General features: G+C 36.0%; 3 protein-coding genes across 4 annotated transcripts in view; 1 reads left to right on the plus strand and 2 right to left on the minus strand.

The window, feature by feature from the left end:
* The window catches only part of LOC107665671 (CREB-regulated transcription coactivator 2-like), an 11,823-nt gene extending 3,348 nt beyond the window's left edge, over window positions 1-8,475 (minus strand). The window contains exons 1-13 of the mRNA XM_016456651.1: window positions 8,176-8,475; window positions 6,338-6,439; window positions 6,087-6,179; window positions 5,030-5,091; window positions 4,791-4,859; window positions 4,512-4,612; window positions 4,107-4,177; window positions 3,964-4,007; window positions 3,682-3,884; window positions 2,208-2,662; window positions 873-1,583; window positions 741-797; window positions 476-620 (exon numbers count right to left, since the gene is read on the minus strand). Coding sequence (XP_016312137.1) covers window positions 476-620; window positions 741-797; window positions 873-1,583; window positions 2,208-2,662; window positions 3,682-3,884; window positions 3,964-4,007; window positions 4,107-4,177; window positions 4,512-4,612; window positions 4,791-4,859; window positions 5,030-5,091; window positions 6,087-6,179; window positions 6,338-6,439; window positions 8,176-8,355 — 2,293 coding nt within the window. The 5' untranslated portion in view covers window positions 8,356-8,475. The remainder of the gene's footprint in view (window positions 1-475; window positions 621-740; window positions 798-872; window positions 1,584-2,207; window positions 2,663-3,681; window positions 3,885-3,963; window positions 4,008-4,106; window positions 4,178-4,511; window positions 4,613-4,790; window positions 4,860-5,029; window positions 5,092-6,086; window positions 6,180-6,337; window positions 6,440-8,175) is intronic.
* A 693-nt stretch (window positions 8,476-9,168) lies between these two features.
* Window positions 9,169-10,526, plus strand: LOC107665673 (chromatin accessibility complex protein 1-like). Its single transcript, XM_016456655.1, has 3 exons — window positions 9,169-9,373; window positions 9,651-9,777; window positions 9,862-10,526. The coding sequence occupies exons 1-3, from the start codon at window positions 9,221-9,223 to the stop codon at window positions 9,939-9,941; spliced, it is 360 nt and encodes a 119-aa protein (XP_016312141.1). The 5' UTR covers window positions 9,169-9,220; the 3' UTR covers window positions 9,942-10,526.
* Window positions 10,527-11,105: 579 nt separating this feature from the next.
* Window positions 11,106-14,923, minus strand: LOC107665672 (uncharacterized). 2 transcript variants are annotated; one of them, XM_016456654.1, is made up of 3 exons: window positions 14,671-14,923; window positions 12,822-13,315; window positions 11,106-11,642 (listed from the first exon to the last, which is right to left on the minus strand). In XM_016456654.1, the coding sequence occupies exons 2-3, from the start codon at window positions 13,307-13,309 to the stop codon at window positions 11,501-11,503; spliced, it is 630 nt and encodes a 209-aa protein (XP_016312140.1). In that variant the 5' UTR covers window positions 13,310-13,315; window positions 14,671-14,923; the 3' UTR covers window positions 11,106-11,500. The 2 variants fall into 2 exon arrangements, with proteins under 2 accessions (XP_016312140.1, XP_016312139.1); XM_016456653.1 differs by having other exon boundaries at window positions 12,822-13,331.
* Window positions 14,924-17,877: the final 2,954 nt, after the last annotated feature.

The raw sequence follows: 17,877 nt of genomic DNA on the forward strand, positions 1-17,877 counted from the left end.
TTTGTTAGGATATGACAATATTTGGCCGAGATACAACTATTTGAAAATCTGGAATCTGAGGGTGTAAAAAAATCAAACTATTGAGAAAATCGCCTTTAAAGTTGTCCAAATTAAGTTCTTAGCAATGCATATTACTAATCAAAAATTAAGTTTTAATATATTTACGGTAGGAAATTTACAAAATATCTTCATGGAACATGATCTTTACTTAATATGCTAATGATTTTTGGCATAAAAGAAAAATCAATAATTTTGACCCATACAATGTATTTTTGGCTATTGCTACAAATATACCCCGGCGACTTAAGACTGGTTTTGTGGTCCAGGGTCACATATATATATATAACTATTATTTTTAGTTTTTTTTTTTTATTTGTCTAAAGCTTTAATAAACTGTTCCAATTAGGACTTTTCAGACTGTTGTTTCATATGTCAGGCTTTACAGGGTTAAACTGGCTGCTGATACATATCTTACCAGATAAGTTGATGTTGAACACATTTTGTGTCTCTCCAGCACTGTAGCTTTGATTCTGTAGTAGCGGCTCCTTGCTTTCTGCAGCTTCACAGTTAAGATCTGACACTCTACTGCCACCTAGAGGCTCTTTCTGAAGCACTCCAAGCTGCACAGAGGATAAACATCATCAAAGTCAGTCATAAATGCAGAGGCTCTGCACAGCATCAGACCATATGGCCAAGACATGTGCAATCTAAACTGATGACTCATGAAACAAACAATGTACCTGCTGGGAAAGGGCCTTTGCCTGACTAGGGGTAAGATGTAAGCCAACATATGATTCCTGTAACAAAAAAGGTGTTATCATGATTATAATCATTAAGTCTGGCTTACATACTCAAATGCAAACAGGGCTCACCTTGTTCAGTTCAAAACCTTTATCCTGTAAACCTGGATTTTCTACAGTTACTTCACTTTCCTTATAATGAGGGACCTTCAGTCCCTTTCCTTGACTCTCGTGGATAGCAACCTTAGATAGTGGTTTTGGTTCTTCTGTAGTCTGCATACAGTGTCTACGTTTCATTTGAGCATGTTGCAAGCCATGTGGGCCTGTTATATGTTTCCAGTTTTTCTCTTGACCTGGAGAGGGGAAAGTTATAGGTTGATGTAGCTGTTGATTTTGGTACTGGCCCTCTTGGCATGGCATCTGCCACTGGTCCGGACACTGGTACTGCTCCTCAGGTATCTGATGAGGCTGGAACTGTGTGTACAGTTGATGCTGTTGTTGCTGCTGTTGGGTAAGCGCTTGCAGCGAGATGTGTGGTTGGTGAGTCTGGCAATGATACAGTAATTGCTGATGATATTTAGAGTGTGGTTGTGAATGATGCTGCAGGGGCCGACTGTGTTTGTGAATATGGTGTTGTTGTGTCTGACTGTGTGTTTGTTGATGTTGTGACTGGTGTTCATCTTGACTCCATTGTTCTATCTCTGGGATTGACTGATGCTGTGCCTCTGGCTGGAAATACTGCCGCATTGACTGATGGGACAGTGGAGGAGCGGATCTGAGGTGCTGAGTGCAGGGATACGCTGGTGGCTTTGTCTCCTTCAGAACTTTGTTGAGGAGAGCACCCTGTGTGAAATATTCAGTGCACATTAGAACCTGAATAATACTGAAAAAGTAATTATGACCAGGAAGATGGAAGTTTCTTTGGTCTTTCTGAAAGTTCTCAGTTGATTCGGGGTATCTGCATGTTTGATGGAATGAGATGCATGACCTTATGAAGCCAATCAAAAATCTTATTGACAGACTGCAGGGTTTAAAGCAGATTTTAAAAATATTAAAAATCATATTTAGTAATTTAAATAAGGCTAAATTAAAATAAAATATTAGATAAATAAAATCTGAGAAAATTAGAAAAGTTGCCTTGGTAACTAACTGAATAAGTACTAAGTTACTAAGACTGAAATAAAAATAAATTAATGATAAATAGAAATATTTAAAAAAAAAACATAACTAGAACTGAAATGAAAATAAAAAATAAAAGCCAATTCAAATATATATAATTATTTATACATTTATATTTTTTCTGCCTTGGTTTGTGTCATGACTCATTATATATAGTAAATTATTTTATACTAAAACTTTTGAAGGCCTTTAATTAAATTAGTAAGTGAATTTATGAAATTAAAACTTTTGATGAACCTGCAGAAACCCTGTGAGCAAACATGCTTATCAAAAATGTTCATATCTTGCCTGGGATACAGAAGACATGGTTGGAGACACTGTTGGTGAGAACTGCTTTGGATGCTGCCAGCGGGACTCTCCTCCACTGGGCACAATGAGTGGGCTGAGCTGGGCTCTCTTTCGTGATGTGGCGGCATGGGTGTGGCCAGTTACACGTGGAGAACCAGAGAGAGAAGAAGAGGAGCAAGAGCGAGATCCGCCCATTCCACTGCTGCTGTGGCTGCAGCGGCTGGCAGATGATTGGATGGACTGGTTACTCAGTGAAGAGCTACTAAGTGAGGACTGCAGGGACTGGTTGCTGAGCGATGACTGCAGGGAAGAGTTGCTAAGTGACAGGCGCAAAGAAGTGGAGCTGAGAGAGCTGGGCAGGGAGTGGCTACTCAGACAGGTCTGGATGTTGGGATTGCTGAGTGAAGACTGGAGCAAAGGATTACTTAAAGATGCCTGAAGAGATGAGGACAGACCTAAAAAGACAAAATTGTGTGGAAACTTTAATATTTCTAATTGATTTGCACCATAATGTCTTTTAAAATGCTAAAACTTATTTCCAAGTTTAAATTCTATTTTGAATTCCAGATTTTCAATGTGGTCTCAGACATTTGGAGTACACTAATAATACAAACGTGGCGAATTTAAATTAAACACTAGTTTTACACAATAATTTACTCAAAATCACAAATATTGGCTGATTTATTGGTCTGGCCCATATATCAGTCATTTACCAATTTGTAAGCATTTTGCATTAATGCAGGAGTTTTCAAACTGGGGTCCAGGGCAGTGTTATTTTAGTATTTTTAATATACTATTATATATTATTTATTAACTTTTTGAATGAACTTTTACATTTATATTTTAAGTTTTAATTCTTTATTTTGCTTTAGTAATTTTGTTATGTGCATTTGTCATTTTTATTATTTTTTTATTCTATTTAGCTTTAATTCCGGTTTCATTTTCATTTCAGTTTTTAAGTTTAAGCTTTTATGTAATAATTATATTTTAATTGAATTTATTTCATTTTTATTTATTTTATATTCAATTTACAAAAAAAAATGTTCGTTTTAGTAAACAATAACAACACTGATCCAGAGACTGCAAAAGTTCATATTAAAATTTGCATCCAAATTGTGTAAAAAATATTACATGCATTATTACATGTGTGATGTATTATATTAAAACCTTACATAATAAACTAAAATATTATTTTATTATTTGCAAATAAAAATGTTTCTATACAACAAGCTTTTTAATACAATGTAAATATTTTTCAATTAATATTTACATTTCTTTGGCTTTAGTACAAAGAAATTAAAAACAATTTTACAGTACAAATAAATCTTTATACATGAAAATACACAGCAGCTTTTATATTTTAGGATGGAAAGTCCACTGGAAAGTGATTATCATATTTGGGGGTACTAGGCATCAAAAAGAGAAAACCTTCTGCATTAATGTAATTCAAACAATGCTGGATCCTGAAACATACCTGGTAAGTTAAAGCCAGCCATAACGTCAGGGTACGTGGATGCATTGCTCAATTGTTCCGCACCACTGTGGGGCTCAGAATCCTGGCCTAAATGAAGAGGAGATGGCAGGTGGAGGCTGGATAGATCTGGAAGAGAGCCACTCGTACTGAGGGCTGACGGGACAGAGAGGGATGATATCTGCTGATCAGGCAATGGGAAGTTGCTGGAGAGACAGCAAACAAAGATTGTTTAAAGAAGAAAAACTGAGATAGCTCAATGACTAGGACTGAAAAGGAACTTACTGAACAACAGGTGTTTCATATCCTGATGATGCTATTGAGGATAACTACAAAAGAAGGCACAGATGAGATAATGAGCCTTGTTTCTCAAATAAAGTGTTTAACAACAATTTATCAGTGTGATATGGATGAGGCAGAATAAATACCTTCTTTAGTTTGGGAGATTGTGTCTCCTCTTGAATATTTTCTTCAATTAGTGGTGCCGGATGTGCAAACCCTTAAAGAATCAGTTTAATTTAAAATAAGCAGGTAATTTAAGACAAAATACTAATATTTTCATGTTATGTTAAAATATGAAACAATCTTTACATTAAGTGTTTGCCTGCACTTATACTACCGTTCAAAAGTTTGGGGTCAGTAAGATTTTGTAAACGTTTTTCAAAGAAGTCTCTTATGCTCACCGAGGCACTGATTTGATCAAAAATACAGTAAAAACAGTAATATTGGGAAATATTGTTACAATTTTAATTAACTGTTTTCTTTTTTAACATATTTGAAAATGCGATTTATACCTATTTATTAAAATCCAGCATCGAAACAGCTCAACTCACCACGGTGTCTAGATATATGGTTCAGATTTTGGACAGATTTCGGGTGGCCATGCAACTGGGTGTTTCGAACACTGGTATGGAGGGCTGAGTCAGAGTTGGTTCTGTGAGGATGAACAGAATTAGAAATGGGTGAAAACAGGGTGACTCTCTAAATCTTCCAGAATAAGAATGTTCCTCCCCAATTAGGGAGATCAATTGGCTCGATAAATAAAATGATTGACTATGCACAAGAGCTGATCTCGGATCAGCAGTCTGAACACTCATGAGTTCTGTGTTTACCTATTAAGAGCTGTCAGAGGAAGACAGACCATCTGGCTCTTCTCAGTGGCAGAACAACTGGACCAGTTTCTGCTTGGACACAAGCAACACTTAATTAAAGTACTGGCACAAACAAAAGCTCAGGGAGTTCATCATTACATCTGATGGTGACTTCATTATGAAAATGACATGATTGTTTAGCACCTAAATGCAATGTGGTGATTGTGGTAGATTTGAGAACACTTTATTTATAATCGTACCTTCTCCAGGTAGGACCTCGAGGAGGAGAGAGGTGGGTAGAGAGATAGGGAGCACTATCAAACTGTAAAATGAAGTTAAGGCTTAAGTTAAGCATTTTGGCTTCAACTAACAAATTTTCATGAATTCTACAACTGTTCATGATTACTGTGTAAGCATTTTATTTTAAGTCATTTATTAGATTATTGATTATTAGAGTTGAAAGGTTTAGGGTTAGTAAGAATATGTTTTTTTCTTTTTTTGGAAAGACATCTTTAATGCTCACCATAGTTGGATTTTTTTTTTTTTTTTTAAACATAGTAAGAACAATAATATTGTGAAATATTATTACAATTACTACAAATAACTTTTCTATTTTAATATCTTTTAAAATGTAATTTATTCCTGTGATGGAAAGCAGAATTTTCAGCAGTCATTACTCCAGTCTTCAGTGTCACATGATCCTTCAGAAATCATTCTATTATGTTGATCTGGTGTTCAAGAAACATTTCTTATTATTATCAACATTGATCAGTATCAAAAGTTGTGCTGCTTAATATTTCTGTGGAAACTGTGAGACTTTTTTTTTTTTAGGATTCTTTGATGAATAGAAAGTTCAAAAGAACAGGATTTATTTTAAATATAAATCTGTTGTAATATTCTAAATGTCTTTACAGATCAATTTAATGTGTCCTTGCTGAATAAAAGTATTAATTTCTTTATAAACAAAAAATCATACTAACCCCAAACAATTGATCAGTAGTGTACTTACTACTGTAATGCTTCCAAAAAAGATTATAATCAAGTTAAATGAAACGCATACCAAGAAAAAAGCTTTTCCTGCCCTGCAAATCATACTTTTTTTTATGATGGCAAAAATTTTAATTATTAAACATAACTGTTCTTTATATACAATCATTGTTTGTGCACACATTTATTAACCAACGCCAGTTATAAGTACAAAACAAGACTAAAGCACCACTATTATAAAGATTAAGAGTTGTGGAGTTGCAATATTCCTTTCATACTACTATAAACATGAATCTGTAAGACTATCAGCCATTTTTAAAGTGAGGATACATGTCTCCTGTGCAGTCTGCCAAGGGGACTGGGCTGGACGTCTCTGTACTCTTCATCTGCCTCTAGGAGCTGCTGGGTGAGATAACTTGGGTGCTGTAAATATAAGAAAAGCAAATCAAATGAAATTAATTCAAACAAAAAGACCTGACATTTAAAAAAAGAAAAAAAACATATTTTTAGTTTTCTGCTCATTTCTCCTTTATTTAAAAGGATAGGATAATAATACTGAAAATACAATCAAAATCCCACACCTGGGTCTCTGTGGAGCATCTTGAAATCTGATTGACATTTGGCAGCGATCCTCCATAGTACGGGACCACGCCTCTGGTTTGCTGGATTCTCTCAGCCTGAACCTGAGGAGGGAATGCAACCTCAATAATAGTAACAATAACCATCCAACACTGAGTTAAACGCAAATCTCGTCCCACTCTCTCCCAGACTGCTTTACCCTCAAGGGAACAAATGCCTGTTTCAATATTATTTAAAACAGACATTGTAACTGAGATTTACAGACCCCTCCGTCTGCAACACTGATGAGAAACAGACCCTAGATGAGTGACTGGCAAAGCTATTTATGTGCATTGACATAATCCACGTTGACCTGCAGAATCACAAGGCCATATACAGATGGGAAAATACTTCCTAAATCCAATTTAATCCCAACACATTTGTCATGTACTTCTGATTTTGAAGAGTCTAAAAAAAACGTATATGAAAGTTCATACTGTCTTATTTTCATGTGAACATCTTTTTAAACAGCTGTTGTAAATAGTTACATGGCCAGAACTGTTTAATTCAGATGTCTGTGTCCAAGCTCCATAAAACATAATAATTCAGTTACAACTACCATATTTAGTACATATAATATGTCATGGGTCTATTGTTATGTATTATGAAGATTTCTATCTCATACAAGTCATGGTCACATGTAAACAGAGCCCTATTTTTAATAAGTAACTAATTGATTCACATTATACAATTTTAGAGCTTGAAGTAACATTACATCAAACAGAGTAAAAGTACAAAGATATATGCATTTAAATATGGATTATTATTTATTTTCCCCCACAACTGCCTGATGTAATTGTTACTTTATTGTTTGCAACTTTCTGTTGGATCATATGGACCAAATGAGTAGTTGGTCATCCAGTTAAAGGTCCCATGACATGCTTCTTTTTGGATGCTTTTATATAGGCCTAAGTGGTCCCTAGTACTGTATCTGAAGTCTCTTTCCCGAAATTCAGCCTTGGTGCAGAATTTCAGCCACTACGAGCCAGTCCCACAATGAGCTTTCCTTAGGACGTGCCATTTCTGTGTCTGTAGCTTTAAATGCTAATGAGGAGGAGAGAGGCGGGGCAACTGCCATGCTTCGCTCGTTTGCAAGCCATGATGTCTCTTGAGGAAAAAAAAAATATTGCGCTCGCCTCGCACGGTAGTAGCTCATTTTCTCATGGGCGGGCCAAATTCTCTGGGCGGGCAAAGCAGAGAAAGGGGAGGTAACCTTTCCCCGTATGACGACATAAAGGGAAGATTCCAGATTGGGCCATCTGAGCTTTCTCAAAGGCAAAGCAGGATACCCAGGGCTCGGTTTACACCTATCGCCATTTCTAGCCACTGGGGGACCATAGGCAGGCTAGGGGAACTCATATTAATGTTAAAAAACCTCATAAAGTGAAATTTTCATGCCATGGGACCTTTAAAATTCAGTCCAGGAATAAAATACACAATTTTATTGCTATTAATATTTTAAAAAAAGGCAAGCACGTGTGAATACATATGCTCATTTAACTGGGGAAACAAAGTTAATGGGTACAAAGAGAGTGTTTACAGTTGTTGTTTTGTTTTTTTACTTTCTAATTGTTTTTTTGTTTCTGAAATCGCACTCCCAAGAAAAGCAAATAGCTGTACCTAAAGCTGTCCAGTTGTCAGGAATCAATAAAACAGACACTAATAACGCACATAACATTTGAAAGTTTAAGCACTCCCTTCCGCTGCAAACACTTTATAACAGAATAATCCAGAATCCAGGTCAAATATATGACAACTGTCGTAAATGAGCCTGACATGTCCTGTATTGAGTTAGACTCACCCTGATGGAAGTAACGTCCATCATAACCTCTCGGAAAGCGGCTGTGTCTTCAGCCTGTCGCTGATTGTGCAGGGCGATTTTCTCGCTGAATTTACGCGGATTGCAGCTTCCAGGCGCTGGTCCTGCTCCGGGCCCCTGCCCGTGCCCTATTTCCGCAAGGCCTGCGCCTGAAAAATGCATTATTCCGTCAAATAAGAGAAAGTACGCAGGCTGACACGGCCAGGAGTTCGATAAGTGACCCAAGAGAGCAAGACTTTTGACAACGATGAGCAGTGCATTGTGGGTAATGCAGTCCTGAAGACTGTAGTAAACACCGTTGCCAAGCTCATTTGTTATCTGTAAAGCGCAAACGCCCAACTACGGTCGAGAAGGACAAAAACAACTCTGGTATTTTGGGAAACGTAGTTTATGCCAATTTAACGATTACTATGCGGACAGTTTGCATTTTTGTCGCCTGATTTTGTCGCATTAAAAAAAAAAGCAAATTAAAATGACATTTGAAAACTATAAATACTTTCATACAATTGCAATAATTTTAACAGTTTATAAAAGAAAGGATAAATCGAGCTTTTTATTAAGTTATGTTGCATTCAAATGTTAAAATATGAACAATATGACATTATATTTATTATTTAAATGTAATGTTATTTTTATTGAACAATATATATATATATATATATATATATATATTACAATACAATTATATATATATATATATAACATTTTATTATATAATTTAATATTCAGTTATTTTAACTGATGCTCTCTGCATTACAGCAGTTGACTTTTACTAATAAACGAAATATAACAATGAAAAGAAAAAACATATTGTCACTTTTTCTCTGATTTTCTCTGATGAAAAAGTATTTTATTCACGATTTCAAACTGCTTTATGAAATATTGATGAAAAATATAAAATTCTCGAAGGAAGGACCACAAACAATTCGTCATAAAACTACAATTCCCATGTGACCGTCGTCCAGTGACGTCTCTGTGAAAGCCTTTAGATTTACTTCCGTTACGTTTAAGCGGCTGCTAACAGAACATGTCTGAAAAAAACATGGAAGAGAAAGTTGAGCACGCTACAAACAGTAAAAATGTGTCTCTGCCTATGTCGAGGGTGCGATTAATCATGAAAAGTTCTCCCGATGTGTCCTGTATTAACCAGGACGCTCTTTTCTTGACAACAAAAGCAACGGTAATTTGATGTGCTATTAATCATGGTCAGTTGCCAGGTTATCTGCCTTAGTTGAAAAGGTGTTTTGGTTTTAGTCACTAGAAATATCTGTGATATCAGTTAGCTTTTAGTTTAAAAACACATTCCCAACAATAATAGCAAAACGAATGTTCATAGTTCTATTTATTAAAAAAAATACTCGCACTGGAGTACAAGAGAACGGCTCCGACAGTATATTTCATTGTATATCATTGCCTTATGTTTATATTAATGTGATATTTTCACAACTTCCTCATAGGAGCTTTTTGTCCAGCACTTGGCTCTGTCCTCATATAAAAATGGTTCGGGTAAAGAGACGAACACGCTGTCATACAGTGATCTGGCCAATGCAGCAGAGGAGAAGGAAACATTTCAGTTTTTAACCGGTGAGTCCTGGCCATTTGTTATTATTCACACTATGCAAACTAAATCAACTGGTGTGTAAACAGTTTTGTCTCTTCTATTTTTAGATATCCTTCCTAAGAAAATCTTGGCCAGAGACTATCTAAAGTCACTAGAAGAAATGAAAAAAGATGATGACAACCTGTAGTGATGTATAGCAAGTCGGAGGAAATCACTGTGAACTGGTCCTGACCACTTCCTCACTAAAACAGTGGATAAAATCATAGGACATTGTCTTACACATCAGGACATTTCACCCAAAGAGTTGTACTTTTACACCTCTGTTGTTTTAGAGAGGTGTTTTACATGTTTTACTTAATGTAGTCTGCATGTTTTAGCACCCACTTACACTATGCTGTGTGTCAAAATGTCTGTAGCCACTGCAGATTCACAACTGAACCACTGTGAGTACTGGAAACCAGGATATATGGTGCTTTGTCATGCATCATTGTTCTTTTATTACTGCTTGACACCATGATTTGTATGTTTCGGAAAGATCCAAACATCTATACAGTCCATTCCATTCAATGTGAAATCAGACCTTGCTCATATGTCTAAAAATTGAAAATGTTTTTCTCAGGGTTTAAAATGTATTTTGGAGGTATATTTCATGGCCATGCTTTAACATTTTAATCACTGAGGATAAAAATGCATTTGATTCATACTTGACTTTGGACTGCAGCTGAAGATTTATATAGTGTACTGTATCGTTTTTAAATGCTTGAACAGTTTGGTTTTTGTATTTGAATAAATACATTTGCTGATTATGTGTTCACTATAATCTTATTTTTAATATGGCAATCAGTCAGAATCTATAGCCCCTTTCACACATTCAGTCTTTACTGGTAAATTACCGTTAAAAGATCATGTGTGAACAGGACCTTTTGAAAAATACCAGTAATTTCATTCTGGCAATTTACCGGTATGAGAAGTTGTAATATTATCAGTAAATGATCGGTGGTAAAGTGCTCTGTGTGAATGCAGAATGAGATTACCGGTATGAGCACATACGAGTAGACGCGCTACTCTGGGCCAATCATAACATTCTGACGCAGATGAAGCATTTACTCCACGCTGTTTACTGACGTCAAAGAAATGTCTTAAGTCGTCTAATATGATGTGTCTGGGGCAAAAGCAGCTGCAGGAATGTGAACGTTTGACACAAAAATTAAAACCAACAAAAACACTCCATGTTTACAAAAAGACCAGGAGGTGCAGCCGTTTACAGGTCGTTTCCGGTTAATGATGTCACAATATTTACCGGTATTTTGAAACTGATGTGTGAATGGTGCTTTACCGGTAAAAAGACGGAATATTGTTGCCTGTGTGAACAAAGCATTTTCGTATTTACGGTAAAGTCGTTCCTGTAATTTTACGGCAATTTACTGTGCAAAAGGGGCTTATGACATGCAAAACATCTGAAAGTGAACTGTTGCTGTTGTTTTTTTATGACAGACAAATCCAATGTAATATAATTGTACCTTACGTTTTTAGGGAACAGTCTATAGCCTGGAGGTATAAAAATATAATTTATTGCCAGTACCTAATATTTATCCCATTTACTTAAAATACGTACCAAAAGAGAAATACAGGGTGCTGTTGGCATGCAGTATATGGTGATACAAGTCTTATTTGTTTGATAAAATGTAATAATAAACATGCATTATATTATTTTCCACATGTGTAGGTTGTGTTGCTCAGATTAAATTACTGGGGTAGCAGTTTGGCCAGTCGAAGTTGCATAGTGTTCAAAGACCTCTCCAGATTGGCAAGATGTTTCTCTAGAAGTGCTGCTACTTGTTCCTTTTTAGCAATGGAGTCTTTCGTGTTTTCAATGGGCTCCTTCAGACTGAGAGAGAGAGAGAAAAATGTGGCATGTGTTTAAAAAATAATTCATTTTCTGAATTTTGATTCCGAAGAAAGTAACCTGTGTTGACATTTTGTAATCATGTGCTGCCTTTCCACTATCTCTGCAACAGTCAGATTCTTGGAAGTAAAGTAAATTTTCTCAACAGAGAAATAGATTTTTAATGATCACTTGTAAACCTTTAAAGACAGGCATTCTGTGAGCTGCGAGGTTGTTAACTGATGATGGTTTATGCTTTTGTTGAAGCCAGCAGCCTGCATTATTTCAACTTATTTTTTAAACAATTGTGTTTAACAGTGGAACTCTTGGTGGGAAAAACTACATTACCCATGATTCTGTAAAAAAATCTTCACAAATCCAAAAATCATGTTAGGCAAATTCAGCCAAAATAACTCTTTAGTGCCTTACTCCAATAAGTCAATTGAATTGAAGTTCTTTAAAGAAATTAATTGCATAGTCTTGTTTCTTTTTCTGATTTCCAAACACTTTTTCTTTAAATCAAAGATTGTAGTGTTAATAACTCATAGCTGGTTGGCTTATAACTCTTTAACAAAGTTTTTTTTTTTTAAATGCTTGGGGAAAATGAATGGGAAAAATACTTTCGAAAACAAGACCACTGAAAAAGTGAGTAGGCATATGAAATTTTCAATTTAGTCATGAATCAGCTGTTACTCTTCACTTATTCACCATGGTAAAATGAATAATGAATATATAAATATATCCACACAAAACAAAAGACCGCCAATATGTTTAAATTATTCATAACTGCCCATTTTACAGAAATAGTGTTTAAAGATTAACGTTCTAATGTAAAAATATTAGTAATTCTCACCTTGCACTCATAATTTTAAGTAGACAATACATCACATCCTGTCAGGCAGTCATATACAGTCTAGTCACAAAAGTTCAAATATTTCAATGCACCCAAAGCTCAAATGGGTCAGAAAATTCCGTATAAATGTTGAGAAGTGCACGCAGCTCCCATACTATTCGGCATCAGAAGTGAATGACAGTCGTTTGTTGGAGATAGTGAAAAGGCGACTTTATAGTAAAATTAAGTAGAAAATACATAATACATATAATAAATATATATAATATATATACAGTATAAAATATATACAAATATATCTTCCATGAAAGCATTCAAAATAACTAAATTACCTTGAGAAGGTATAATGCTCTTCCCCCTCCTTCCTCTTCTCATCCAAATCTGTGAACACCTTCTGCATTGTATCGGCGGTCTGGGCCACAGCGAGATGGTCAGCCCAGACGCCCTGCATGTTCTCCCTGGCTTGTTGATCATAGGATGCACCCCCTTCCTCGAGACCACTAGATGTGGATACAGCCTGCAGTGCTGCCCTGTTCTGCAGCACGAGAAGGCGTGATTTCTCAAACTCCTCTGGACCCGCTATATCATCCCAGCACACAGGGGAGGATGGAGGAAGCCAGAAGCGCTGAGTGCAGTTGGCAGGCTTGTCGGGCGTCTCTCTGACAAATGGACTATCAGCTGGAAAGCTGCTTAGGAGTTCGTGTAATCCAGAACCCCAGTCCCGGTCCGAATCCTCCAGCTCAAGCGCCGTCACTATGCTGCGTGCTGGGTACCAGACAAACAGCAGGAAAAGGCACCAGGACAAACAAGTGCTTCTCATTGTGTCCTGGAGCAACAGCATACTGGTGATATTGGACAAACAGTAAACAGTATTGAAAGAATGAGATTTTAGTTAACTGTCCTTGCACCATGTGAGCTTAGTGTATTAAACCCATATTCCTGACTTTGTAAGCATATGATGCATATAACAGGTTCTCAATACAATGCTTAATAAAGACAGGATGACTTTGAAAAAAATAATAAACTACATTTTTGGGTCACACTATATCCTTGGGGTTATTTTATATCTTTTTCTAGCATGCTGCACTATGAGGAGTCTGCACATTTATGGGGGAAAAAAAACAGTATTTTCACCTATTAAAAAGTATGAAATTTGTTAGTTTACGAAACAGTCTTAAATTATTCGTATGTATAGAGTAAGCAGTTCTCAACCAAGTGGCCTCAGCAAACTGTCCCAAAAAGTCTTAAAATGATTAATTTAGTTATTTTAACAATCTTAATTCAAATAAAAACAAAAAATACAACATAAATACCTATTAGATTACATAGGACAGCCTGCAAATGCAGTCTATTTCATAAGGCGAGTCAAAAATATTGAGAACCACTGCTATAGAGAATATTAATGGTGTCATATTTTTAATTTATTGCTTTTATTTGATACATTATATATTTATGATTATGGCAAACAGCAGGTGGTGTAAAATCTATTAGAATAATATTGTAGTACAAGGAGTTTAACTGTGTTCTTGATGTTTTAGTATTCTGACATCTGCTAAATGTACTGTATAAAGTTTCCACCAAGAAACAGACCCAAAAAGGACCCCATGAATAGTTATTTATCATGTTTTTGATTATAGTAATTAATTGCAAAATAATGATTGCTTTCAAATACATTTCCTCAACATTCCTCCAGTTGGTCAGACAAAGAGGTAGGTCGAACCATTTCTATTATGTTGAGCTGGTGGGGATGCTCAAACAAAGTCATTTTGATAGTGCCACAGAATGTACACTTTTCTAGGGAATCGGACAAAACCGCTGTAACGCCGGGACAGCAGAAAGTAACATCGAAACAAACGTGTTTACATGCATCGTTTTATTAGTTTACTGTTCTCATTCAAGAGTCAAGACCGACCTAAAGTTAGTGTAGGAAACAAACAAACAAAAAGAAACCCACCTCACACGGAGGAAATTCTAAAACAAACTAGTTTTTAATTTATGAATTTAAAAAAGCAACTGTTGACTAAATACTTCGTCGAATTCTGTCGCCGTCTGCGTTGAAACGTTTTATGAGGAAAATTCCTTTAAAACCGCGTTTTTGCTTTTGAGCTTACAAATAACAAATGAAGCAAAAGCATTTGACATTAAAATGTTAAAACTATTCAAAGTTTCCGATAAACTTACCTTACAGAGTCAGACTACTGTAGATCAGCAGACAGAGAAGGAGCTCGCGTGCTTCTCATAAATGAACTATTGGAAAATCTGACTCGCTCTTCACAGCTCGACTCAGTCAGAGCCGCTTACCACTCACTTGTCTAGTTACGCTAAGGAAAGCCTTTTATTTTCACAAACACAACAATAATACACTAAATAAACAATGGACGTTGTTCATAGAAAGTATCAGAGTGGAGTAAAACAAAAACGTCTCAGATGTGCTTTTCCAGTTCCAGAGTTTTGATCAGCTGGAAGAGTGTCCGGGTCTCAATACCCAGTGAGCTGCCTATCTAGACAGCATTTTAGACATCATTTGGATAACATACTCTCTATAACACTGTGCAGACATGCACTAGGTTTGAGACGCGACCATCGTAACCTTCTTAAAGGGGGTGCAATCATTACCGCGGGAAGTAGGGGTGCTGAGGGTGCTGCAGCACCCATGGAGTGTAGCCCACGAAAAAATGGGGGTGCTGGGGGTGCGGTGTTAAAAATAAATGAATGAACAATATGTAATAAAAATAAATAATATTCATTTTATTAATTAGTATATTCATTCAAATCCATTTAAAAAAAGTAGCCTAAGCCTACAATGACAAGAAGCAACGGTTAAATATGAGTTCAAATTGACTGTGAAAGTCGTTTCAACTGATTAAACTGACTTAAAAAATCATTTGTTGCCATGATTTTTGGATTATATTATAACCTGTAACATGTCTCTGCCGTACCCAAATTAAGAATCAACAACAATTTCTACAGACAGCAGAGCAAGAGCGAGAGCGTCTACCTCAGCAGCAACTAATCTCGCATTCTCAATGCATTTCACAGTATTAATTTAAACATTTAACCTAGATAACTGAGCGCTGTTAGGTGCATATCCCATCGTTTGCGCGGAGAGTGGAAGCTAAAGCGTGCTGCAGGACATGGAGGCGCCAGCGCGATCACTTGCATTTTATTTTTAATAACAGCGAAAACTTAAAAATACGCCATTGTTTTTGCTCATAAAGGTAAGAGTATACATCATTCGGAACTGCAAAGGGTCTGCTTGTATTTGTGTGCACTCACAATATCAACAAAACCTTGTGCTTTTCTAAAATAAGGAAAACAAACAGGATATGCGCTTTCTGTCCTCATGGTCTTGCGCAGGAGCGCTTCACCGACATGATAAATATATCTATAGAATGCTTTAAATTACTATTTTAAAACGAAATAATTCAAATCGAAAACAAAAACTCATTCATTATATAATCCGCAAAGATGCATTTCTCTCTAAAGGCACGTCCAATGAGGATGGATAGTCTGGTTCATCAAATTAATTTTTGCAACATTGACTCAGAAAACATTCGTTTATTAACAAATAATTCAAATATCCCCTCACTATTTTTTTTACTTTTTTTTTGTTTTTTATTTTATTATTTTTCGTTTGTTTGTTTTTTGGGCTGATGTGCCAAAATTGTGTTTGCATTCAGTAGCCTATATGGCAGGGCTGACTTTGCTACACCACTGAATAAGACTGATGTACCCGCGTTGTAACACAAATAAAGGTAAGGTTTTTGGATTTTCCCCTTACTTTAAATACATGCTTATGGCTCATTATTATTAATCGGAAAAAAACAACAACATTAAACTTTGAACTTTTATTAACAAAATGAATAAGGATATGTTTTACTCGTGTTTAACACAAATAAATCGCCTATGGATTTCCCCTCAAGCTACCTTAAAACGATCTAGTTTGTGGTTTATCATCTCATTAATTAAAACACATCAGCCATAAAATAGTACAATGGCAAATTTGCATATATTAAACATCTACCTTGCATTGACAAAATGAATAAGATGGATATAGCCGTTGTAACCCAAATAAATAAGGTATTTTCCCTTATTTAAAACGAATGCTTAATTTGTGGTTCATTGTTATTTTTTTTTTAATGAAAACCCAGCAATAAATACACTCATAGGCTATTAAACGAATAAATTAAAGTTTTATTAACAAAAGTTGCGCTTTGGATCCGCCATCATCGTGTCGGTCTTCGCGCACTCTTGTCATCCCCCCCCCCCCGCAGCCCAAACCCCCCTCTTTAGCTCCGCCCACGGCGCGCCTCCAGGAGCTCGGCTTTTTCCGGAGAGAATCGTAAAGCTGTATCTTTCTTTTATAGATATGATCAAACTAAAGACTTTTTGGAGATATGAAGGATGCAGTACTACTCTATAGGTACTCAAGATTAACATGAGATTGGGTGAAACTGTGTGTTATGCCCCCTTTAAGGAGGGTTTCCCTGTCTGTAAACGTGACTTTTTTCCTTTCCATGCTCATGGGGGAAGGACAGACAGAGCTGGAGTCACGGCGTTTGTAAAAGTGTGAGGCAGTCAATTTATTTTTTAAGAGATATACAAGGATTGTCCTTAAAAAAAACCTAACCCTTACTTATTTGAGCTAAACTGTATTGTACAGTATAAAGCTTAGTTTTGCACTGTAGTGTGAGAAGAGAGTAAACACCAATTTTGGCCTTAGGCAACATTGTTTTGGGGTTTACAAGAATCCACACAATCTGCGATTACTTACCAGATGGTTGTTTGGCGATCTAGAAAAACATACGTGTTGAGGGATTTTAGGCCAATATGATCTCAGCAAACAGGAATGGAAAAAAAGCTGGCAAAAGCAGCAGGCAGAACCAGACATTAGCAGAGGCCAGCCTGTCCAAAAACAACAGAGCTAGATGTTAAAAATCCAGCATAAAAAAAAAATTTAAAACACAAAACATGACAGTCAGAGGAAATTGTTTATTAAATGATGCAATACAGAGTCAAGCGAAATGAGCTATATTAAATGATACATTTTCACATTATGTCTTAGCAGGGTTTACAGCATATCTTGGTTTGTAATTTTATAAGTTTAAAATAAAAAAAAAGCTCACACTTTACATTATCAAGAAACAACAACAAGGAGCTTAGCAGTGAATGCAAACATGAATCAGAAATTAAAGACTTCATGACAGGAATGACAGCAAATTTAATTTGGCATGATATAAAGGAGCAAACACAAGGTTAAATGAAAGATAAATTGCTGATGTGAGAGGGAGGTTTGACACCACAACTCGGTACAAGAAAGCCTTCTAATTGAAACTTTGGTCGCTTGGCTTTTCCATCACTAGCATGGACATGGTTTAAAAAAAAAAT

This window comes from Sinocyclocheilus anshuiensis, unplaced genomic scaffold (assembly GCF_001515605.1).
Source record: "Sinocyclocheilus anshuiensis isolate Anshui unplaced genomic scaffold, SAMN03320099.WGS_v1.1 scaffold932, whole genome shotgun sequence".
Lineage (NCBI taxonomy): Eukaryota > Metazoa > Chordata > Actinopteri > Cypriniformes > Cyprinidae > Sinocyclocheilus > Sinocyclocheilus anshuiensis.